We start from the raw sequence: 26,319 nt of genomic DNA on the forward strand, positions 1-26,319 counted from the left end.
TACAGTGGGCGGTTCTTCATTCTCCCAGTGCCTGCCTTTGCCTTCTGTGACTTGGATGGTGTGGCTGGAGCACTTGCCAGTGAAGACTGAGGCAAAACAGTTGTTGAATACCTCAGCCTTCTCCATATGCTGGGTAACCAGGTCTCCCATTTCCTTCCGGAGAGGGCCCACATTTTCCCTAGTCTTCCTTTTATCACCGATGTACCTATAGAAGCTTTTCTTGTTGCCCTTGACGTCCCTGGCCAGATTTAATTCCATCAGGGCTTTAGCTTTCCTAACCTGATCCCTGGCTGCTCGGACAATTTCTCTGTATTCCTCCCAGGCTACCTGTCCTTGCTTCCACCCTCTGTAGGCTTCCTTTTTGTGTTTGAGTTTGTCCAGGAGCTCCTTGTTCATCCATGCAGGCCTCCTGGCTTTTTTGCTGACTTCCTCTTTGTTGGGATGCATCGCTCCCGAGCTTGGAGGAGGTGATCCTTGAATATTAACCAGCTTTCTTGGGCCCCTCATCCCTCCAGGGCTTTATCCCATGGTACTCTACCAAGCAGATCCCTGAAGAAGCCGAAGTCTGCTCTCCTGAAGTCCAGGGTAGCGAGCTTGCTGTGCGCCCTCCTCACTGCCCTAAGGATCATGAACTCCACCATTTCATGGTCACTGCAGCCAAGGCTGCCCTTGAGCTTCACATTCCCCACCGGCCCCTCCTTGTTGGTGAGAACAAGGTCCAGCATAGCACCTCTCCTCATTGGCTTCTCTAGCACTTGGAGAAGGAAGTTATCATCAACACATTCCAGGAACCTCCCAGATTGCTTATGCCCTGCTGTGTTGTGCCTCCAACAGATATCAGGGTGGTTGAAGTCCCCCATGAGGACCAGGGCTTGTGAACGTGAGGCTGCTCCTATCTGTCTATAGAGGGCCTCATCCTCTCAGTCTTCCTGGTCGGGTGGCCTGTAGCAGACCCCCACTGTAATGTCACCTGTCCCTGTCCTCCCTTTAATCCTGACCCATAAGCTCTCAGTCAGCTCCTCATCCATCTCCAGGCGGAGCTCCATGCACTCCAGCTGGTCATTGACATAGAGGGTGACACTGACATAGAGGGTGACATCCTTTTTTGTAAAACGGGTGAACCGTCTGAAGTTCACAGGTAAGCATCATTTCTGAAAAATACAAGTTCTAATGAAAAAAAAAGGAAAAGGGGAGCTGATTTAAAAAATAAGGGGAAATTGATTTTCTAAACAGATGACTAGTCAAAGAAGTATCTGACTAATTTAATAACAGTTATTCACATTCTGTTCAGATGAAAATAAAAGCATGATTTTTGAAGTGTATGTAGCAATGTGTTTAACTGTTCACGATTATTAGGAAAACTTTCTGGACTTATTGCCATCTTTTGTGAAAAGAGGTATGCTATTAATAAGAACTTAGACAAGAAAAAAATCACAACTCAACTAAAATACTTGCTTTATTGGATGTGTGATGTTAGCACTGTACTCTCAATGTGAAATGTGAAGAACAAGGATCAAAAGCTCACTAGGGAAAGCTTTATGTGTAATAAGCTTATAAATGTATGAAACCTATTTAGCAAAACTGTTTGTGCTGATGCTTCTAAAATGTGTTTGCAGTATACTAGAATAAACATCATATTGATAAGATCATTATATCTGAGCAACACTACTTAGTGATGAATAGATTATGTTACAGTGATTGTAATTTTAATTACATTTAATTCCCACAAATCAGCATTTGGTAGATTCCTGACCAGCTCAGTTTCAGACTTGGCTTCTTTTAACAGCTGTCTCTTGCAGTGGCTGGAGTTGGTCAGGAAGTATGGGCAAGTATTGATATCTTCAAATCTTCTGTTGTTTCAGAAGTGGAAGCCTCCCACTTAGGGTGGCTTTCTGAGGGTGATGCAATGGAGAGTTTCATATTTATTATAATTTCTGTACATTCATTTGAATTCTATATATACCTTTTTGAAGGCATGCAGCTCAGATGAGTTCTGTTGTATCCTTCTCTTATCTTTGGAGGTTGGAGCTGAGGATGTAATACATCTTGAGATCTGTGGGCTGAGGGAAAGAGCAAAGTTAAATGTTGGTCTCTCTGATTGGATGCTTGGTGACACAAAAGTGTGTGGACAGGAACACAGAGCCATTTATTACACTTAGTCAGATTTTGTTCCTGTCTTTTTTTATATGGAAGTCTCCCAGAAGAAACTCTCTCTCTTGCTGGAAGGCACTTGTCCTGAGGTGTCAAAGGAAAACAAACCATCATTGTTGAGATATTTCTCATCCTACCATATTTTGAGAATAAAGTCCTCAAGATGAAATGACAGTACTTTTGCAGACAGGTGCAGTGAGCAAAAGGCAATAGATTTAACAGGTAAACATTTGTCTTTATTATACTGGTAACCTAGTAATTTTGAAGGAATTTGGATGCCCAGCTCAGTCCAAACCAGATGGAAATTTCTCCACAGCCAAGTCTGCAGTGCCGTGTCTTCACAGCTCTTCCATTGCCCTGTGTGTGCCTTGGGACACTGAGCTCTGCAGAGGTTCTCTTCTAGTTACTTGTTTGTGTTGGCTGCAGGAGAAGATTATCTGTCTTTAAAGCAAATGAGGGAGAGTAATCGGAAGAGTAGCAGCCATAGCCCATGCTAGCTGTTCACTGAGGATGACTGTAAATCAAAGAAGATTTTCACATTTTGGAAAATAGGTTAGTCTGCAGCCCTTATTAGCTCCAGCAAGCTGTATCGCCACTTGGAAAGTTTTTGAATAATAGCATACCACTACATTTTTTTAAAGAATTGTTGCTTTCTGAGGACCCCCTTAGGAACTGCTGTGTCAAAACAAGTGAGCAGTCATCAGCCAAGTTACTTGCTCTGCTCTGTTTCAAACTTAATGAAAGAAACTGCCCAGCTCAGAGGCAAGAGACCAGCTTGTACTTTGTAGTACAGGAGAAATGCAAGGACTTAGCAGCTTCAGCAGTATCTTGCTTCTGTGCTAGGTGGAAAATCCTGCTGAATTCAGAATCAGACATAATTTCCCAGCTTTGAGCATTGAGTTGAAAAAATACCCTATTTATTTCTGACTGGTTAAGCTAATTGGCATCCTTACTTCAAGAACAGGGGAAATGCCCTTTGTTCGTTCAAATGGCAGCAAATGGCCAGTGAGGTGGGCTGATTTGGAGTTGAATATGGCTTCATGCTTGAAGGAAGCATCCCTTCTTTTCCTCCAGTCCCCATTTGAGTTATGAGCCTTCTAAACAAATAACTAGGCTAAAACCAGTAACATTTGTACCTGCCTTCAAAGGTCCTGTCTCATGTTAGCAGGGAGAAAAGATAAAACATTTCTTTTTGCCTCCCCCCAACCTTGGTCGTCTTTATGGTGTGTCTTTATGGAGGGAAGAGCCCTCAAGAGATGTTATAAGAACGAGCAGAGCATTCCTGCCATTTTTGCGTCTATGTGCCAGGCATCACCAAGAACTTACAGGAAAGAGGAACCCTGTAACTAATGTTAATCACAACCTTGGTGACTTGGTTTTAGCTAGAACAATGAGGTTTCTCAGATTGTCTGACAGTGCCCTGAACTATATGGGCTTTTGTCTCAAAGTCTCCATGACATTTCTTTGAATGTTACTTCACCTTGATCTCTCTGAATGGGATGCGGGCTTTTTCTCCAGTTTCTTCTCTTAGGCTACAGTCAAGTGAGGGGCTCGCAGAGACAGTGAGTCTTTGGTCCTGGTCTCTGTCCCAGCTACCATGCATCCAATCACTGGGAGCCGGCAGCTCCCTCTGTCCCGTTTCTTTTTTAATTGAGCCATTTAGTTTCAACTTCAGTGGTCATACCTGGGTTACTTAGCTGATGCTGGCTTGGGTACTGGTGTTAGTGTAACAACAACAAGATCAGGCACATCGTGGGCAGGTTGCTTTGATACTTAGCCAGAAGCTGGGGTAGGTTTTGCAGCCTGTGATGTTGGAGCTGCACCTAGACTAGCTATTTTAAACTAGCTCAAATATAAATGTTCTTGTCTGCAGATCCATCCTGTGGGATGTTCCTCTTACAGCTAGAGAAGCATGATGATGTGTTGTGGGTGCTCCTTGCCTATCATTTCTTCCCATTACATTGGCACCCTATTTTATCTATTGTAGCTCAGAACAAAAATGGGGTGGTTTTTGCTTATTTGTTATAACCATGGTGACACTGAGGAGATAATGGGGAAAAGGGTGGTGTGCCAGAAAAGCACGTCACAGAGTCTACCAGCAAAAGAGAGTGCACTTTGCTGAGCTTATTCAGGAGTTTCCTTTCAGGGTGATTCAGGAGACAACTGCAGTAACTGAACAAAGCAGTTGCTTCCTCAAATCAGCTCCTCTCAAGCAGCAGAAAGCCCAGCTGGGACCAACTGAAGAGAGCACAGCTGGCTGGTTGGTGTCAGAGAGCAGGGTCACCTTTAGCAGTCCCTGTGCAGCAAACCAGAACCAATGTGGCTGGGTCCTGAGGATGAGAGTGCAGCCTAGCACAGAGGCTCCAACAGAGCTGGCTTTCAGGAATCCTTAGGCTTTGGGGCAACTATAAAGCTTGAAGAACTGTTTTATTTCCCAGTAGCTACTTGGTCTGTGCTGAGCTCTAACCTTCTTAAATTGAATTGTTCTATACCACTGCTAAACAAGCCTTCCTCCCTCAAAGGAAGTCCCACGTTTAAAAAACAAAAAACAACACAAAGGACCCTCAACATATTAAAAATAGAGCCTCTGAATAAAATAAATACTTTGGGGGCATCTGCTCCTGTAAACATGCAGATTCTTCCTATTTTCTACTCAGCCTAAATGTAATGCTTACAAAAATTTAAAGACCCCACCCTTCACTTTGACATCAGATAAAGTGAGTCTTTTCTTAATAGACACCTCCATATGCAGAAAAGAGGAAAGGAAAGGGCAGCCAAGTCTGAAAGAAGACCCTCACTTAAACCTGCATCTGTCAAGGTCAGATCTGTCCCTCTGTTCCAGGCAGAGGAGGCGGGAGAGGGTAGCAGCATGGCTCTCCCCACCACCCTGCAGAGAGTGCTGGCCACTCTTGGGAGAGAAACGGCGAGGGAACAAAAATCTCTTTTCTTCACAGAAAAAGTAATTTCACACACCGCACACAGCAGGTGCACAAGTTGGAGTGGTTTGGTTCCTCACAGTCGCGTTTGCATTTACAAATGCAAATTTTTATGCATAGATTCCCTGTAGATCTTCTCTTTCACCATCTACTACGTTACATGGGAAATGCTGTGGAAATGGATTAGACCTTTTGTGATTTATTTCATATTCCGAAGCTGAAAGCCCTCAAAACCAAGAGATTCCACCATGAAGGGAGGGATCTGTTCATCATGCTAGCAACAGCGTCCGTTGCACTAGGCAGAAATTGTGAACGTAATGTTTATTTTGTGCATTAAGAGTGTCTGTGTGTGTGTACGTGCGCACATGCTAGTCCAGGAGCTGGTTTTGTCACACCATGTTGAAAAATCTTTCAAAGCGGACAGATAGCAAGGTAATCTATATGCAAATTTGCTGGTTTAGTCAGTCTGATGTGCCTGTGATAAAGAGTGGATTTAATTATAGTTTATTGGTGCTGGTTGTGCTTGAGTAATCTGGAGGTAATGGTGCATAATGCTGAATTAATCTAGGATGAAAAAAATTGGTTTCCTGGGGATAAACTGAAACAAAGGCAAATCATCCTCTATTTCCACAGCTGGGTACATTTTCCTGTGCAGTCTAAACAGCTAAGTTTTACTGGTGTCATTTGGAAACTACGATTTTAAAAAAAAAATTTCTAATGATCCAAAGAATTTTGCAAGTAAATTTTCAAGAAGAATAGCCTCTGTTTGCAACAGTGGCGTCATTCTGGCAGGTAATTTGGTATTTAGTCGCTCTGCTCCTGATTGCCTCCTCCCTCACACCCAGTATGCTGTGTTGCAGACTGAGTCATGTACATAATGCATTCAACACAATGACAGTTAAGAATGTAGAAGGTGAGAATTAGCAGTGTTTGAGATAGAAAATGGTAGGAAAAAGAAGTAGAACAAATGGCTAGTGCAGGAAACAAGGATAGAAAACAGGAAATTTTCTATTTCTTTATGTAAAAGATTTGAAAATTGTTGTGTTAGCATGATACTTCAGATAAATATTTCAGAGTAAAATTCATGGCTAGATAAATTGAAAAAGCAAAAGCAGAGATATTCTTTATTACAGAACACTTTCAGATATGTGGGACTACAGTCATAGTACATGCATACAGTTGTGCAAGATCAATGCATAAACAATGGGGAGAATAAGGACAGAGAACGGACAGTGAGAAATGGAATATAATAGCTTTGGAAAATATTATTTGCTGCATAAAGCAGTCCTCTGGTTACAACGGTTATTACATATATTTTTAATGACTTAAAAATTTTGCCTCAGTCAGTAGAGAAATGTAGGTCAAAAGAATAATTTCCTTATAATAGGACAGTTACTGTTTTATCTGTATAGTTCACACGTCTTCAAAAGTTCAGTTAAGCCTGGTCATCTTAATGCAAGGAGTGCATAGCATCAGAATTTGACCATGCTTAATAGTAGATGGCAAATTTGAACCACTTCAGTGTGATTTTTGAAAGGTACTGAGTATTAATTCTACTTGCAGTCATGGAAGCCAGAAGAGTCTTAGCTTTTCTGAGAAGCATAGTACAAGTTCATCAGTAGAAGATAAGGTATCCAAAAACATTGACCATTTTGTGAAAAGTTGGCCTAAAGCCAAAGCTTTTGATCCAAAGTTAGTCACTCTTTATGCTTCTGGCTGTTGTTTCTGCCTCAGAGACTAAGCAATGATCCATATATTTTGGGGCAAGGAATCCAATGAGATGCCTGAATAACTTCAGTTTACTTTTCATCTTCAGTGTTGGAAGAAGGCAAAGCAAAAGAACATTTTATTGGGATAATCTCTAATTTCATGCACACATGGCCTTTAGTCATTTGTTTTGGCACAAACCATAGAAACCACATCATTCAGTTCCCATTTCTTCAGGTTTTCAATGTGTTCTATCTTTTTTTCCTTAGGCAAAGAGTTTACTTTATATCTGAAAATGTAATCTGTGCACATATATTTTTTTAAACCTCTCCAGAAAATAAGCTCTTTATATTCAAGTGTTTCTGCTTTCTTTATCTCTAGACAGTTGATACTTGTAGAGGAGACAGTGGGTCAGAGGGGAACACTAGATTCTGTTCCAAACCTTTTCAGTGCTTTTCCAGGTGGAACACAGCACATCCTTTTGCAGCCTGACGTTTGAGGTGCTCAGGCCGTAGTAAGTAACTGGACAGGTGTCCAACACTTCCAAAAATCAGGCCCAATGATGTGACTAATTCATCATTATTAAGAGTTTTGACATCAACAGAGAAAAAAGTTCACTGTAGTCAAATTATGTTGCATTTTAATACACTGTATTATTTCAAAGCAGTATTCCATTTTTTTCTGTGAGAAAAATTCTGGAGTCCCTTTCTACTTGCATATTACCACTTTTCATTCAAGCTATGACTTCTGGGGTGGTTGCTTTTTAAAAAGTTGTCTTTCGTAATTAATTCTGGTGCTGCATGTTTCAGAGGCAAAGGTGATAAACCTTTCCAGAGGAGATGTTTTCACTTTGCTGTCAGATGATTTTAATGACCTTTTCAGGACACACTATGCACCATGTAACCAAATAATTTAACTGTCTCTATGTGTGAGATGTGTAAGCTGTGGCATACTGAGGTTAGTCTTACTTTACCTAAAAATATAGTATTTCTCACATGACTGTCATGATTGCTGTTGTTATGACCTCTGTTAGTCTCACAGAGAGGTTATTACAGGGACTATGAATCTAGTTTAGCAAAAACAGACTTGCATAGTGACTACAGCTGCTTACATCTGGGTGCTGTACTAAACAACGATCCTGAGACGCAGGAGTTGTGAAAGGAGGAGATTGGTTCACATGGATCTTCACACCAAGTCATCATTTCCAGGGACTTCAGCTGTCCAGATTCTTTTCTGAATTGATTATCATGAGTCAGCATTTTTATGTACTATCTAATAGATTTTGCTTGTGACCTGAAGTTTTTAGTGGAGACTCGAGCTTGTAAAGGCCAGCGTCAACAGCAGAGACTTCTGCCATTTGTACTGCCGAAGTAATTTCACTATGGTACAATCCTCCCAAGTGAGCAAGCTGCTGGGGTGGGGTGTGACAGTTCTTGGCTGAAACATCATACCTTCCTATCCAAAGTAGCATGCTTCATGCATCTAAAAACCACAGGAAGCCAAATGCCTCCATCTGAGATGCTTTCTAATAATCTTTTACACGTATAAACCTTCAGTATTAAGCTTGGTGCTGCTGATGTTCGGTCCTGTGGTCTCGCCTTGCACACAGCTGCAGTAGGCAGCCTCTGCACTGGCAGCATGGAACAGTCCTTGTTAGACCTGACCCAAAGCCCAGGAAAGGTAATGGGGATATTTTCAGTCAACCTCAGTGGGCTATGGGTCCAGTACAAAGTTATATTTTATGTGTCATTGGTAAAGTTACACATAAAAAGAGAGCCAGTGCTGCTGCTGCTTCTTGGAAGGTGAGAAACAATACAGTTCTTAGCTGTTACGACGCGAAGATACAGACTGCCTGCATGGCTTTGAGTTGTTTAACCTTCCTTATGAGAGCTGAGTGTTCAGCAGCTTGCTGGTTTCGTCCCTAATTGACAGAATATACTTGTGACTCTGCATTTAATCATGGTTGCTGATTGGAGTAATTTAATCAAGGAACTGACTGGGGTAATTTGGAATTGGCCCCACTGGTGAATGTTAGTAGTTAAGATGGATTGCACAGTGGAGACAATAGCTAGTAAAAGATAGGGTAGAGGGTAGGCAGTAAATAACTCCCATGTTGTCCGGCACGGGACACTCTAGCCTTGTTCACTGACAGTTCCCTCTCAGCTTCTCAGGATGGTGAGAACCCCACAGTCTCAAAATATTCATAGATAGGGTAAGCAGTGAGGTGAGGAAGCTTGCTGATGATGCTACATTATTCAGATCATTGAGGAAAGGGCAGACTGAAGAATTCTGGAAGGCCATTGTGAGGCTGAGGTTCTGGACAATAAAATCATAAGTAACATACGGTCTAGGTATACACACAGTAATGTGCATAAGGACAAAAGCAATCAGAACTTCACCTGTGAAATTACTAACTTTGAGCTGACCTGTACCATTCAAGATGCTGATATGGTATGTAAATGATGAAAGCTTTGTTTCAGTGCTTAGTGGTGGTCAGATATGTAAATCAAGCATTAGGAATGATTAGGAAAGGCATAGATGATAAAACAGCGAATGTTGCCATACCATGGCACAAGTCCATGGTTTCCCCTCACCTGTGCAGTTCTGGTCCTCTCATCTCAAAGAGGATATAATAAACTTGGAAAATGATCAAGGAGGAACAACAAGGATAAGCAAAGGCAAGGAATGACTTTGACTTGAAGAATGACTGCACAGACTAGAAGCCTGTACACTGGAAAAGAGACAACTTGCCAGGAATATGATGCAGATCTCTAGGCTCAGGAGTGGCACGGAGAGGTGTGGATAGGGGTCAGCCATTCAGTGTCTCTTCCAAAACAAGAACGTTACACAAAGCTAGTAGCAGTCAGGTTCAGAGCAAAAGGAGGTGGTTCTACACAGAGTGTGTGGCAGACCTGGGAAAATTGTTGCTAAAAGATGTTATGGATGCCAGAACTCTCTCTGGGCTCAATAAAAAGCTGAAGTACCTGGAGGAGAAATCCACTGAAGAACCTAAATATGGAGAAACCCCATCCGGCTCAGAAAATCCTCTGACCTGAAAATAGTTGCAGAAAGGGAGAGTACAGAGAAGGAAGTATCATATATGCTTGTCTTGTTCTTTGTCTTCCCTCAGTATCCATTTGTGGCCACTGTCAAAGTCCAGATACTGGGTTCAGGGACCTTTGATCTGACACAGTACGGGTGTTCTTGTGACACTGGTATTTCTGTAGGGTGCCCCAGAAGAGAGTTCTGCAGCAACCCCTCTGAGCTCCCCAGCAGCAGATCCTCATGGCAGGGCTGTGTCTATGTGCAGCACCATTACCTAGCTTGCTCTATGCCATGTCCTCCTCTGCCTTGTTTATGCAGTGTGCACTTTCTGCCAGATGTTTGCATGAATTATCTGTTAAATTATAGAAGTCTTTTTTTTTTTTTAAATAAAAAACTGTTGGTAGGTGTGGTGTTTGAAAATGAGGGAAGATAATGTAGACCCATTGGACTTTGTTGTCATGAAAAAGGAGGAAAAAAATAATCCTTGCTTTTTTCATTTTTGAAAGCTTTGGGTGCCATCTGCTGGGTTCAGTAGGACCTTACACACTGGAGCAAAATTGGTAGTTGCTGGTTGAAAAGTGCTTGAAGAATTGAATTTACCCAGGGTTGCAGTGTCTTTGTTTGCACCTCCTGGTTCTTTTGGCTCTGTTGGTGATAACGTAACCCAGGTCTATGGGATGTGCTCTGCCACACAGAGAAGTGCCTGCTTACAGTTCCCCTTTAAAGATACCATTCAGACTGAATTCTCTAATGGTTTTCACTGTGTTTGGTCACATAATGGAGAAATGGTGGAAGGAAATAAGGATTGTCAGGCGTTGTGTCCTGGCCACGTATTGCAGTAGCGGAGCCCACTCTGAGCAGCTTTTAGGCTGTCTGAGGCTGCCAGAGGCAAGGACAGGCAGATGCTGGGGAGCTGGAGAAGGCTGTTTGTCCAGGGGCCCTGGTTACTGCCTCTGTTTAATACGTGGCATAGGTGTATAGCAGCAGGATACAGCCCTGTACGTTGAACTGTGTGAAAGGGTGGTGTGTGAGTGTACCAGGTGGGTGAGGCACAGGTCCATGGGATAGGCATGGTGCCTGCTCTGCAGTTAAGGCACCTGGTGACAGTGAGCTGGCATCTCTCGGCTTGCAATGTGAGATGTGCCTAGCTCTCATCTTGAGAGTGCAAGGTAATAGAATAAGGTAGCCATGGGCCCTTCCAGAGGGCTGAAGCAGACTTTGCATATTCATCGTCCAGGGGAGATGGCCAGCTATGTGTTTGCAGAAAAATGGTGAACAGTATGACCCGTGTGAGCAGCTGAGTTCAAACACACAGGGAGCTGTAATGCAGTTACCCACAGCACTGCCTTGGGACACATCTGTCATTGTGAGACCCCCCAAGAGTAATAGCCCTTTCGTTTTTTTCTTCCTCACAGTTATGTCCCTGGTGTGTTCACTCTCGCTCCATAATTTGATGATACAGGGCTTTGGCAGCAATACTGGCTTGCACAGTCCCACCCTCTCACCCATCCCTTGCTACTTGTTCTCTCCCCAAGCCACAGTGCCCCTTATCCCCACACTGTATGTGAGGCCATGCTGTGTACTGCTGGGTTTAAAAAAACCAAAACTACAGCATGATGAAATGGGTTATATTTAACCCAGACCAGTTCCTTTTTTTTCGAATCACAATGTGGCCTCATAAACAGTTGGGTCAGCACAAGCAAGGGAAGCCTGGTGTCTGCAGCACTGAGGGGGCAGCAGGGACACGTGGCTGAGGAGCAAGACCTCTGTATTCAGCTCTGCTTTTGAACCCCTGGGTCATCCAGCTGTGGCCAGGGTTTGGCCTCCGCTCTGGGGATGCCCCAGCCACCAGCAGGTGTCTGCGAGGAGACATCTGGCACCTACATCAGCCCTGGGCTGGCGGGCTGCTCACAGCACTCTGCGCTGCGAGGGATCCTGCTGAGTTCCCCACATCCAGCACTGCTCTGCTTTGGGGGCTTAAGGATATGTATAAAACCAGGGTCCTTGCTGCTAGGTGGAGGTATGCTTTGAATTTTCAACTGCCCAGGCCAAAAAGAGAGTGATTTGACAGTAGTGAATCCTTGGAGCGTATTCGGCTGCTCTTTTGTGCGTTCACAAGATTTCACTAACTGTGCATCTATAGTTTATAAGAATATAAATAGAAATGAACACATAAATGAGGGATAATGAAGCCTTTTCCTTTGGTTTCATTCTTTTCCTTGCGTATCAAGGGATGGCAGTATATTATTCCATCCAAGCTACTAAAGACTTACAGCCTTGTCTGCTGTAGCAGGGGAACCAAATTCCTGCAGAGTCTTAGAAAGGATGTTCAGTCTCAGGCAAGTAGGCAGCCTGGCATTTTGGTGATCTTTGAGTTGCAATGCTACATCACCACATACCACTACTACATTGATCAGTAAGGGGAAGAGATCCTGAACTGTGTCCAAAAGAACAAACAAGGTTTAAAGATTGTAAAGGTTTCTGGTACAAACAAATGAAAGAGATTACTTCTGATGGCATTGCATTTTGAATGATCCTCTATCTAGTACAAAACTATTGGCAAACAACAGCAGGAGTAAAGCAGAATAAAAATGTATAGGAAGAAAGCTAGAACTAGGCCTGAAGAAAGGCCGTGAGTTAGAAGGAAAAATGTGTTTCAGCTGAGCGTTTAAGCATAAACAAATTTAACATACTCTTTGAAAACTAATTATGTTCAGCATTCAGTCTGGATGCCTTACAGATGACAAACCACGATGAGAAACAGACTTCCTTCCAGTGTTTATACATTGAGTGTTAGACCTTGAACTATGGCATTTGTAGACTTCATTGAACTCTAGATCACTATTAGATTTCTGTGGCCCTTGAATTCATATTACAATGCGTTAAAATTATTTCAAGCAAATGCTGCCAGTGGCAACTCATGTATAGTTCATAATCACTATCTTTTTTATATTTTCTAATACTCTCTTTTTGCTGCTTCTTTTTTTTTCCAATTCATCTTCAAGTTAACATGATGCCTATAGGCAGTTTTCTCACCGAGGTCACTGTGCAGTGCCTTCATGCTTTTGTATAGTGACTTGATTTCTGTGTTTGTTTTACTTTATGAATCAATATCTTTCAGCACCCCCAGATTCAAAAGGAATCACAATATATCAAGTACTTATGCTGCGATGATCAAGCAACCCTGCATCAGTGGGTGACGGGAATAAGAATTGCCAAGGTGAGATTAAAAGTAAATTTAGTTAAATATGTGACAAGAATGGACATTCATGCTAATTTTACCATAGAAAGAGCGAGCAGAAGGGATGAGCAGAAGGGCATGACCAGGATAGATTTGCTGAATGTTCCTGTACCCTAATTATCAGTGTGTTTTTCTCATTAACATGGGGGTGAATTCTGTAGCTATAAAACTCATGTACTTATAAAACTTACTCCACAGTTATCTGGCACAATAATAGTATGCTGTGGCTAAAGATGTGCAAGCTCTGGTCAGTCCAGATGTTACATTTTTCAGACATTTCTGCCCAAATTGTCTGCCTCACCTTCTTCACAAAGATCCGAATTCACAGACCATTTTGGTTTGCACAAAATATTAAGGGAGATGGATTTATACATAGCCCAGCATACTGGCTGTACCTGGCTATACAGACCCACTCCTGTTAGGTATATATTCTTTTCTGCCAGTTCTGCTGCAGGGTGACATCGAACAAAGGTGTGGGGTGAATGTCAAATTATTTTGTGTCTTTCTTACACTGGCAGAGCTGTTTGCTCTAGAGCCCAGGATTCAGTGTCTCAGGTCTCCAGTCTGAAAATGTAATACTTGGAAAGATTTGGAAAAAGATATTTTTGAGAACAGTTGGTTTTAAAGCCAAGTTTCAAGATGTTTACAGATACTGAAATGAACATAAAATGTGAGAATGATATCAGTAGGACTGTGTTTGGTCACAGGGATTCATGTTTTATTGTGCTATTACAGAGATGCCTTCCACCTGGCCCTATACAGAAATAGGCACAGCACTTGTAGAAAGCTACTTTTTAACAAAACTGGGTAGGAAGGAATGGGGTCAGAAAAGTTGTCCGAGAGCAAAATGAACGCTTGTCCTATTTCAAGCTTAACGCCATGCTTATTGTATTGTTTTGATTATTTTTCAGTATGGCAAGACGCTATATGATAATTACAAATGTGCAGTGAAGAAAGCTGGCTTGTCCTCTCGGTGGGCAAATCAAGGGACGGTGGAACCAGCTGCTCCTGCAGGATCCTTATCAGCAGGTACCAATGCTGTCACAGCAGTTGAAATCACATTTTATTGCCCTCTTCTGTCATCATCAGTGTTGCACATAGTCTTTATTCAGAAAACTATCCCATGGATTCAGCAAGATAGTATCTTGTTCTAGACAGAGCTCTGACTTTAAAGATAGAACTTGAAGAATACAAAGACAGCTCACCAAAGGTCAGTTTAAATCTGCATAATTTAATAAGGTATTTTTCTGTTGGTGTCTGAATACAAATCCTTTATCCTCCCTCTACATTTTACGGACTGATGGTCCATGTCTTCAAGTTTTCTGTTTGCCCATCTCTACACTGGCTTTTCTTCCAATAAGTAAAAGGGGTGAGTGGGATATTCTGAGAATGATCATTTCAGAAAGAGATTATTATAGGGTGAGCCACTCTCTTTCCTAGCCTTTCACTCATTTGCGTGATAACAATGTTGGTGTTAGGAGAAGGATGCAGAGGAAGAAAGGATTGGGTTATTCTCTAACTTTACTTTTCCAGTAGCTTCATCATACTGCTGTTACCTATTTTATCATTGTACAGATACAACAGTGCATGATACTAGCTGTAACTTGCATGAACGTTTTTAGTTTACATGCTTAAGATACACTTTATTTGTGAGGAAGGACATGCTGGCCAAGTACTTACTGTCGTAAGACAGGCAAAGTCAAAATCAGTGTTGGCAGTTAATATTCTGATTTCTCATATAGACAAGTCAAAATCCTCCAAACACCTTTCGAAGGCTTTAGTTTGCCTTTTCTCAGTACATGTGAGAAGAGGGTGGTCTTTCTACTCTTCCTTGGAGTCAAATCATGGTAATAAATGCACATTTGGGGTAGGGAGACCCAGTAACAGACTATTTTGAGATCAGGGGTTTTTTGATGGTTGTGTGTGGGGGTACTTTAGCGAGGGTGGATGGGACAGTCGTGGAGCATTTTGTGTTCTGGTGTTGATGGCAGTAGAGAGGTGGCTGGTCAGTGGGGCTCCACGCTGGTGCTGCAGTCTGTACTGGATATGGGCACGATCAAGGCCTTATAAAGTGTATTATACATCTGCATAACTCCAGCTCCTGACTAGAATCCAGGAACACTGCGTGTGATCATAAAATATACCGTTAATCTTAACTAATGGATCCCTAATCTTAACTAAATGGGTAAGTAGCCTGGAAAGATTTCAGTCGTGTATGTTGTCTCTATGGAAATACCTCTGAAGGATCATTAGCGTTCTAATTGAGGCAAGTAACTGTGATCCTTGCTGTCTTACAGTTATCATTACTGCCCTATATAAAACCTGGGGCCCCAACTACAATACTATAACCTGAACTGCCTGACTGTGAGCAGTTGTTGGCTCATGTTTTGGAAATGGAACAAAGCATGTTCTCTTCTTTTCTATTTTCAAATGGCTGTATAGCCATTTATATGGTCTGATTTCAGTATAGGCTAAAATCTGCTATAGAAAACTACAGTCCTGTGTGAGCTTAGCAGGGGGCTGTACTCTGTTAACTTCAGTGGCAGCCAAAAGCGATGCTCAGGAAGCCAGGTGGAACTTCTGTTCTCGCATCTCATGTAGCCTGTGTTCCCTGGTCACGCTGCTGTAGCCAGCATTTGTGTGTTCGTGTGTACCCCAAACTGTATAGTCCGTGGTTCTGAAGTGTCCCAAGTGCCAGCATCTATGGCAAAATATGTTGTTTGCCTCTCTGCCTCACTATGTGTGTCTAAAAACGGTTCATGTTCTGTGCCAGCACAATATCATTATGTTTGAAAGATAAAGGATGTTGCTTTATTCAGATGTTCTGTATCACTACAAGGCTCAATATTTTGCATTATACATTTTGGGTATCTATATTTTGCATTGTATTTGGACTACTTTTTTTTTGCTTAAGACAACTATTAATTCAACGTAAAAATTTGGAGAAATTGACTTGCAAAGAATCCTATAACATTTGAATTAAAAATGAATCTTGATAATAGAATGCATGAACTCACATAATGGATTGACTGGGGGTCCTTTAGCTGACTGACTTTGTGTATAGCATGTGCAGGTATGTGGCAGGAGTTGATATATCAAATGTTGCTTTCAAGTCTTGCATAGTTTATGAAATCCATTCACAGAAGAAGAAACAGATCACCATTTAGCCATGTCCCAGCTTTCTGGCATATCCTATTTGCCCAGTAGAACGCTATACCTTGCACTATATAGAGTGGCTCGCTCTCTGCTCTTTTTCATTCAGTTAAATCTCAGCATGACTGAGGGCAGCAACGTCTTTGAGCAGTGTGAATCCCAAACTCCTGCTCTGCTAGGGCAGCAGATGAAGTGAGGAGAGACACTAACTTGCTCCGCTTGAGGGCATGGCCACAGAATCCAGGGATTTACATCTCTCTCCACTGAGCACTTACAGCCACAAGATTGGTTTTATCTCTTTATTGACTTCCATGTTAGTCCTTCAACAAACACAGACTGTAGTTTGAATGATCAAAAAGATACTTTGGATTAAATATGCTGAATGACATGCAGGCACAGGCATAAAACACAAGGACTTCAGACCATCTTCTGTCATCCCTTGAAGCCTAAATAGCCCTAGTAAATTCAGCACACTGCAGAGTTTGTCTTACTTCTCTGTCAATTGTGTGATTTGCAGGCATGGCAATAAAAATAATTTATTCTATTTTTTATCATATTTATGGAACCTCTTTGCTAATCAGAAAAGTACATGTTAAGATTAAAACCATCGTTGTGCTTAGACTTATACTGTAGACAGCTAAGGGTTCACTAGCATCCAAGAAGTACATGAGTGGAACTTTACTGGATCTCAGAACTGTAAATTATAATAGAGCTAAGGCAGTCAGTGAGGTTTACAAATGTATGTATCTAGGCACCAAACACTATCTACTACTTTGACATATACAGCTTCCAAAAATCCTAGACTAAACTGGAGAGTATTTAATCCTCATCAGACTATACAGGGGCTGGGGATTTTTTCATAATTAAACCCACAAATTCGTCCTTTGGTCTCACATTCACTTACTCCATTTGACAGTACTGTGTTATTTATGCATATCCCTTACAAACACAGTAATGGTGGGCAGACGTTTTGCAGAGCTTTAACTTAGCCAGCTAGCAGATCTTCACTAATCTGAGAATACAGTGAGGTTCACAAATCTTCCGTGATTCCAGATGGGGGAGAAGTTTCAGAGCTGTTAGCTCATTTACTAAAGAAAATGGATCAGCCCCTCTGTAAGACTTCAAACCTTCAGCTCTCTTGACTTATTGATATGAAACTATGGCGCTTTTAATCGCTAGCCTAAAGTAATGGAAAAAAAACATGCAATAAAAACTGAGACTGTAGTAATACTACAGCACACTACACAATGCTGTTATGAAAGACAGGTATGTAAACAATGGAAGGCCAGAGGGTGGGCTTAACTATGCCAGTTTGATTTCTGCTTAGTTTCCCTTCCAAAGGCAGCTCCCCTTCTCTATTCCTGTGTCAGCCTTAATGCTCCCCTTCTGTAATCACTGTTTACAATAGTCAGAAGAAAAAGATCTCCATTTGTCAACACCTTTACACACTCTGATAATTTCTGTCATATGTCTTCATAATTCTGCCACTTGCACTTCCTGTAGGATTGTCAGCTACAACCATGGAGGCATGTGGACAGGTATTAGTTTTAATGTAAGATATCTTGTTTATTTTCCTTAGGTAATTAAATGAATATGAAAAGTCATAAAATAAGCCTGAAGTAGAAAACAGACATCCTCATGGATTTTACTGAATTATGTACAAAAAACCTGTAATGAGTGGTTCCTTGGTGGAAGTTGTAAAGATGTTTTTATAGCCACCTTCTTAGTTTGCTGTTCCCTGATCTGGTTAATATCACAAAAATATAACACTCTCATCCCTCTGTCTCCTCTCCTTGTCACAGGTGCTGTTCAGTCAAATGGACAGATTCCCCAAATTGTTCGTCGTTCCAGTGCAGAATTTCCAGAGACTCAGAAGAAAGTGGATACATCAGAGGTACAGGTCAGCAGTTACTAGCAGTGCACTAGTTAAATGTCACCTGTGAACCAGTTCTTCCAAGTTTGTTTTTCTTCACCCACTGTCTTCCCCCCTCAAAGTGCCTGTGTACTGTTGTGACAAGGGTTTTGGCTTCTGGGCCAAGTGGCTGGATCCTTGCTGCCCCTCCTCACGCTTTACACACTGCAAACAGTGTGCCCATTGCAGAGGAGGAAGGAGCCACTGATGGGAGGTGAAGGCACAGCCATCTGTCACTTTCCTTCTTCAGAACAAATAGCTGTGAGTTCACGTAGCAGGAATAGGAATGTGCCTACTGGGACACTCTCAAAGAGTCTGTGCTGCCAGAACCTTGGTGCCGTTTTTTATGTCTGCCAGAAAACAGGTCTTGCCTTAGTAACACAAAGGATACAGTAGTATTTTCAGCAGGGAACACTGTGCACAGCTGAAGGTGAGTGTGTAAGAAAGGAGAGAAGCATGTAAGAAAGAAGAAGTAAAGGAAAACATTACATGTTTTCATTAGGCTCTAAATGCATTCCTTGGTTAAGCTCCAAATCTTGTCTACTTGCACCATCTTTGGCTGTAAAAACATCAGTAGGGTACAGTATGAGGACTTCAAAAACCTCCTACAGAAAAAAATGCCTGCATTTGTTTGCAGTTCATTTTTCAATCCCTCCATCATGCATAAAGTGGACAGGACAAGTAAAATGAAATACCTAGAATTTTTCTGTCACCTGCATTACGTGTCCTACGCTTCTTGTTTCTGTCTTTGAGTTCCTCCTTTAAAAAGATCTGTTTCTCTGTTCTGAACCTCACTTCCTCTGGAGCAGATCACATTCTCAGAACTCAGCCAGTGGTTCCCTCCTCCTAGGTCTCGTTTACTTCCATCTTTGTAGGCAAGGAGAGTGAGGAAGAGAAGGCGTGCATGTTATACTTAGCTAATGCCAGAATTAGTACTGCTGACTGCAGGGTTGCAGAGCACTTTTGTCTAGTAGAAGCAAACATGTTGCCTTCTTCATCTCACAGCTTCTACAAGCCTGGAACCAAAGGATCAAGCTGAAGTCTTTCAGGGTGCACTGTGCTACAGTTAGAGCACTAAACTAGCTGGATCTAAACTGATAAATTGCATAACTAGAAATGAATGTGTTACAAAGCTTTGTTTTCAGGACAGCAGACTTCTCCACAGGTTTACAAGAACAGATAGTATGTTTGTGTAGTAACTGTCAGCAGCTACCAGTTGCTACCTGAAAAAAAAAAGAAGAGCAAATTATATTCAGATATCACCAAATGGGCTTTATTTATCTTGAGTGTCAACTAGCAAAAACAATTTAAAAGAAAAGCCACCTAAAATTTTGTCAAAATAAACATCTCCATAATGAACTACCCTACATTTTATTTTTCTTCACCTGTATGATGGATGCTTTGATTCATTTTTCCTTCAGAAAAGCTGTCAGAGGGTTTGAACATCTCGTGACCTTGCAAACATGGCTAGAACTTAGTGGCTTCAAGGACCTGTTTGTCGCACTATTGATTCGAAAGTGAAGGAGGCGTGTGCATGTGCATGTGCCTTGCCCAGCAGGCAGACGACACCCTTCCCCAGGCTTATCAGTGGCCCCTGCCAGGTCACCGGTGGAGTATCTTTCCCCTGCTGTGCACTGCACAGAATCATGACAGACTGCTTTCCCAAGTGCCTCTCTTCACAGTGCTTTGCAGTGCTCTCCCTCCCACACAGAGGGGGCCCAGTGCACTACCCTGCGGGTGAATGCATGTCACACCATGCTGCAGAGTGCTGGGAACAGTGAATCGAGACATGTAAACTTTAAATTCCGACATCTCTCCACCTTCTTGCCAGTTCACTGCTGTTGTGTCTAATGACTTTGGCAGAGATAGGTGACTTCATTATTTTAGCTTTATCCAGAGATCCAGTAGTCACAGCTAGAATGGGAGATGGAGATACAATGGGGATGAGAGCCAAAACTACATCTGCTTTTTATGTTCTCAAATCTTGCTCAGTATTTTTGGATGTAAAAACATAGCACAGATTTTTTTTTTAAGTCTTCATGTTCTCAGGGAATGAACAGCAGGGTGGAACATCAAGAAAGTATCTTTGTATGTCTTACTAACTGCAGTTCTTTGAAATTTTAAAAGCACTCATTTTCTGAGGACAGCGCTCAAAGAAGCACTATGAATACTGTCAACAGGGAGGTTTCTACTGTCAAAGCTCTGTGGGCAGCTCCAGAAAAAAACCCCAAAACTATTGCACTCTTCAGGCAAAATGTACTCTGCTTCATTTCGCTGTCTGTCTATTGCACTCTTCTCATCTATTTTCACATCTTTTCACTGTTCTTAGGCAGTGGCATTAGTTTACAAGTGCACTGACTGTGTCTTGTCCTTTTATTGCTTCTGCTTATTAAAGGCTAAGTCAAATAACCTCAGTGCGCCTGGCCTGGCACAGTCAGTGATGAGGCCACAGAAATACCAGAGTAAGAGCAACTCACTGCAGCCTCCTCCTCCACCTGAAAGGCGGTCATCTGCTATTTCTGTTTCACCAATTCTACCCTCCAAAGTCAAACGAGACAGCGGCGTTTTCCTAACAGATCCAGACAGCTTTCCAGCACTGCCACCTACATTGAAGATTGATTTTCCACCACCACCACCTGATTTCTGTGAACCTCCTCCTGATTTTGTGCCTCCACCACCGCCAGCCTCCAGCAGCGGTAATGAAGACCTGCCATTACCCCCTCCACCTCCGCCTATCTCCAGTAAGCCACCACCTCCGACAAAGAAACCTGTGCCACTTCCTTCGAAAAGGCTAGAAAACACAGGACAAGCTGGAGAGCCGCGGTCAGCTGGGCCACCTCCGATTGGGGGTGGAGGCAGGCAAGCAGATTTCATGTCTGACCTAATGAAAGCTCTTGAGAAGAAAAGGGGCAGCAGCTCCTGAACTCTTGGAGCAGGTGGACTTCATGCCATAGCTGTTTTTGTGAGGCATCATGGAAGGTCGTGCTGGATCAGGCTCCTCCAGGAGGAATTCTCCTTCAGAGTTCCTCCTGGGGGTCTCAAGAAGTAATGTGGGGTGCCCTGTGTCCCCCACTTTGTCCCTATAACCTGCTTCTTCCCTCCCCCCACCATTAACTACCATTCCAGCATCAGGCTGAGGTAAGAATTGGCTGTACAGTCTTGCTTCACTCCATCAGGACAGCCAGGGATGGTAGAGCAGCACTCGCAGAGCCAGCCGAGCCAGCCAGTGAGTGAAATGCATCTTCTGTGGCTGCCTCTCTAGTAGAATTGGAGCTGAAGGAAAAAATACAACAATGTTCTCGTGTGAATTTTGAGAAGTGGGAAGATCCCTTGTCACAGAATTCCCCTTAAAGGTTCTTTATCAGAAAACCCCCAATTATGCGGGTTTTTTCAATAAAAAGACTCCAGTTTTTTTCAAAAATAGTCTGTCTTAAAAAGTAAAACCTCAGCTAGATTGTTCTGAGATGCAAGGCAGGACCAGGGCCATTTCCAGACAGTGTCACCCCAAATGTTATACACTCCTGCTTCCATATGCAACTCCAGTCATACCTGTCAGCACTCACAGTTGCTGCCTTTAAATCTTGTTTATTTGGTTAATCTTAGACAAAGAAAATTATTTCAAAATCTTGTATGCTTCCCTTGGTAAGCAGGAATTTTTTTTCCTGTTGGTTAACATTTATCTTCAAACTGTACCTCGAAATAGTCTATCTTCTGAAAGGTGTTGTAATTATCTTGTACCTGATATGAATGTCTCCTCCTACATTTTTTTTTCATTTGTTCTCCCATTTTAATTCTCCGTTGTTCATTTAGGCAGCATTCATTATTAGTTCTCAAATAAAAATAGCTTCTATTTTATATCTGCACAAAGTGTCATAGTTAATGAACAGGCATTTTACTGGCAATTGGTACCACTTCAAATATTTTAAAGAGTTTTTGCCTCTACCTTCTAGTCTTTATTTTTATTTCTTCCAGTCTTTGCCTCTTCTCATGCACACAATCTTCTGAGATACCATAAATAATACATGTCTGTATTTTGCAGTACAAAAAGCATAAAAAGCAAAGTGTGCGGTCTAAATAAATAAATACATAAAAGCAGCTGACAGAGCAGGGAGCAAGAGCGCTGCTGTTTGTCAAAATGGAGTCCTAGGTCTAGAAGGGGTGGTGGGAGGCAAGGGAATGACAAGCGGGTGGCTGTGCCATGACCTGGGAAAGTTTTGGGTCATCTCTAGTCTTATTTTTGGCTTAAGGTTGGTTTGTCAATACCCACGTACCTGCGTAACAGCATAGCAGAAATATGAAGGCTATCACCACGTCTTTATAAAGTGCCTTTCCTTTTGAAGTCACTACCTTTTTTTTTTTTTTTAAAAAAGCTGAAAACACTAATGACGTTATGAACCACATGCATTTCTTCCTACCACTGAAATGATTTTGTTTTAAACACTGTGGTAAAGCCCACAGCTGTGTCATCTCTGGTGGAAGAAGTGGCTGCTTGAGGCAGACCAATGAATGCATCTCTTTGTGGGCAAAGGCAGTTGTGGTTAATGTTCCACCCTGGTTTTGAACTTGAAAAAAATGTAAAAGCATTTTAATTACAAGGTTTTACAAGATTGTATGTGTGAGAGATGCTAAGAGCGAGACACGTATCTGCACAGGTGGCAGAGAGCTAGGGCATTGCCTGCAGGGGCCACTGTTTCAGCACAGACAGGGAGCATTAAAAGTCTGTTGATGCTACAGTTTAAATGAGGCCCACCCCCTTCCCACCCCCACACCAGTATGTCACACCACATGTTCCTGCGGGAACCCCACTCCCCAGTGGGGTCTTTGGTTTAGGTGAATTATTTGACCAGTCGGGAAGAGGTAGGGAACTTTTTTGGCTCTCCAAGGTCATGGAGGTATATCAGGCCACCGAGGCCTGGCCTTTACCCCCAGACGCCTTGCAGTCTCTGCGGTGACCGACATCAATGAAAACATTGTGGTAGAGTCTGAAAGCGCAGCACTAACTGAGGCGATTGCTGGCCGCTGCAGCCCCACTTCACCTTAGAGTTGCAGACCCTTATCTTCCACATTTTCCACAAGTTCGCAGCACAAAGAGCCACCCTTTTATCCGCGTACGGACAGCAGTGCTGGCTGGCCCGTCTCGCTTTTGTTCAGATGGTCCCTACTATGCACGTTTCGGTGGCTGCATGAGCGTAGTCTTCCATAAGACAGCAAAAGACCAGGACTTTGCTATGATAAAGCACAAACCACGAGCACTCAGTATCAGGGAGCCAGACCCCTGACAAGCTGGAGCAGTGCAAGGCAAAACATGCCCATCCCAGCACTAGGAGGAGTGGGCAGTACCTGGTCAAAGCAGTAGGAGTGAAAGGACAGGCTCCTGGAAAGAGCGGCGCAGGGGGTGGTGATGGACACAGGAGGAACTTGGGGGTGCACAGAAGGCGTCTCAGAACAGGGATGCTTCAGCCAGGGAAGTCCCAGATGAGTCACTAAAAAAAGTTCATGTGACATCCTGCAACGTAATCTGTTTTCAGTTGAGACAAGCTGAAGCTAAGGGATGTTTTTCCTGCAGTAATCATGCCCATCCCCAGAGTTACTCAGGTATAGCCATGGGACAGCCACTCCCCATTTCCTCCTTCCTTTCTTTGGTTTGTCAGCAGTGTAAGCATTGGAAGAGTAAGTAAAGCTCACATCAGGGATATGGGGATGGGGGGACGTCTTACGACTGCTGTTAACCATTTCTTCGCTCTGCAGCCTATGGTTGAGGAGCTAGCATTGCTAGCAAGATGCTGTAGCTTGTACACCTGTGTCTCTACTGCTAAGTAAAAGAGGACGAGGATGCAAGCTTGAGTGCTGGCCTAGTGCTCACCCATACTGCCAAAGTGGGCCTAAGCACAGTCCCAGGCGCAATTCAAGGAACTGCCCAGGCCAGGCACCATTCCCAGAAGACAACATGGACAAGTCTAAAGCAGGTTTCACTCCCCCGTACAGAGATGTCCTGTGGTGCGGATATGGCCAGTTAGGGTACCAGTTCATGGGCCAAGGGACTAGTTCCTGGCCCTCTTACTTACCAATATAGACAGAGCCCATGCAACTCTTACTGGTCTTCTAGCTCCCTTGCTTTCACTGAACTGAGCAAAAAGCTCTCACCAAGAGAACTATGTATGTGCACCACTAACACAAATGTTTCCTCGAAGTTTTGAATTGACATGCTAGAACATTCAGAAGGTATCTCATCATCTCCAAACAGCCAAACTGAGAAATGCTCTCGAGACCAGTGCAAGGCTCATAAGCTTACTACAAGCTTTAGTTCCAAGTGCAGGAGAAAAAATACTAACTAGCTAAAAGTAGGAGGGTTAAAACTAGGGGTTAAAAAAATAAAGGATTAATGTTTCCCAGTTGCTTTCCATATGTAACTGAGGTAAGCATTTTGCAGAACCACTGAATGCTGAAGAGCTGGGTGTCATTTTCTGACAAGGTATTGGGAGTGCACATCTTCAACGCACTTAGGTGACAACAGCTGTCTGCTGTCCAACTATTTTTAAATCAAATTAATTTTCTTTTATGAAATATACACCCAGCATCAAAATAAAGCAGAACATGCCCTTAGAAAAATGCTGCACAATTAAGCTAGTTTCTCTGAATTCACAAAGCACTAAGACTTCTACACGGCTTTCCTAGCATTCACTCTTCCAACCAGAACGCTCAGCCTCCTGCCCTATTTCCTCCCTTCTCTTTTGTTACAGCACAATAAACTCAATTTTGTACATTTTACATCTGCAGTCAATCATAACTCATGCACTTAATCTTCCACAAAAGAAGTTGAGCTTGCTTCAAAACAAAAAGAATCAAAGCCTACAGAAAACTCCAGAAATCAATTAAAATGCTGCGATGATTAGACCTCTATCAACTATTTTGTGTATGTACATGGTTGCATTGAATTTCTGAAATGTAAGTATTCAAACTCTCCATTCAAAGAACAGAGCTACCATCTTAATGATACACAATTATCTGGCTTTATTTGGTACAAAAAAGATGCTGCAAAATGCAAAAAGATCTTCCTTTCCAAGACTGTAAATCAAAGCATTTGTAAAAAATAGAAATTAATCCTTCCACCTCTATCTAATCTATTGCCATATGAAATTGTCTTATCCCTGTAGATCGCAGCAGTATGTACATTACTAAAGATTACAGTATTTTAGTCTGAAAAGATCTGAAATTGCAGCATGTTATTTTTAACCTTTCTCCATACCTCAAATGGAAGCAGTCTCAGCAGCTGTTGTCTTCTTGGAGCTCTTTTACATCACTGATATGGAAGAAGGACCTACTTTAAGCGACTGCTTTTCCGTCAGTCCTTAGGATTAGAAAGGTTAGAGTCGTGGAAAAGTCCACATGTGGGGGATCAACACTGCTGCCCCTCCTAACTGTCCTCTGATACAGAAAGAGGGTAAGAGTACCAATAAACACCTGTTTGATTACCAGCCACAGTATTTTTATTCCCCATCTGCTCTTGCATCACTGCTGTGTTTACGTAACGTGAAGGAAAAGGCAGCTCCGGAACCGCAGGTGGAAGCCAAGAATTTTAGGGAACGTATCATGAAACACAGTATTAACACTTACATTGTCATAATAGGCCATAATGATTAAAGCCTAGAAGTGGAAAGGGAGGTGGTACAAAATGCTGAGCATGATGTGCGCTCATTTCTCTACTTCTACAAAACATAGTTAAAAGGTAGCGTTGAGATAACTGTATTCTTCATGTGTTTTTCATGCACTCTTTGTCAGGCACTTTGAGAGTGGAAAAGTAGAAACTTAAATGGATCAAGTGGCAAAACTATAGGACAGAACTATTATTTATGGGCTATCATTGACAGTCTCACAGTAACTGGGAAACATGCATATTCTGTTTGAGGGAGACAGGCAGAACAGAAGAGATTCAGTATCGTTAAGACTTATGAATTCTCATGGTCTTGCAGAATATTCTAAGGCAGTCTGATCGCCATTAACAGTCAGCACTGACTATTATGAAATCAGAATATTTACTAAAAACAGGCGATGTAAACTGCATGGTAAAACTAGGGAGAAAAAATAATGGAGATTTGCTTTCACATAAATCAAGGCAAGAGGACATGGCTGAGTCCATGAATGAACTCCTGGAGGAGAGAAGTAGCTGACCTATT

The 26,319-nt window shown here is 42.4% G+C and overlaps 1 protein-coding gene across 1 annotated transcript in view; it reads left to right on the forward strand.

The window, feature by feature from the left end:
* APBB1IP (amyloid beta precursor protein binding family B member 1 interacting protein) overlaps positions 1–21,230 on the forward strand; it is a 74,763-nt gene extending 53,533 nt beyond the window's left edge. Inside the window, exons 11-14 of the mRNA XM_050891924.1 lie at positions 12,961–13,059; positions 13,992–14,109; positions 18,036–18,133; positions 20,541–21,230. Of these exons, the coding sequence (XP_050747881.1) occupies positions 12,961–13,059; positions 13,992–14,109; positions 18,036–18,133; positions 20,541–21,068 (843 nt within the window). The 3' untranslated portion in view covers positions 21,069–21,230. The remainder of the gene's footprint in view (positions 1–12,960; positions 13,060–13,991; positions 14,110–18,035; positions 18,134–20,540) is intronic.
* Positions 21,231–26,319: the final 5,089 nt, after the last annotated feature.

This window comes from Gymnogyps californianus, chromosome 2, assembly GCF_018139145.2.
Source record: "Gymnogyps californianus isolate 813 chromosome 2, ASM1813914v2, whole genome shotgun sequence".
Lineage (NCBI taxonomy): Eukaryota > Metazoa > Chordata > Aves > Accipitriformes > Cathartidae > Gymnogyps > Gymnogyps californianus.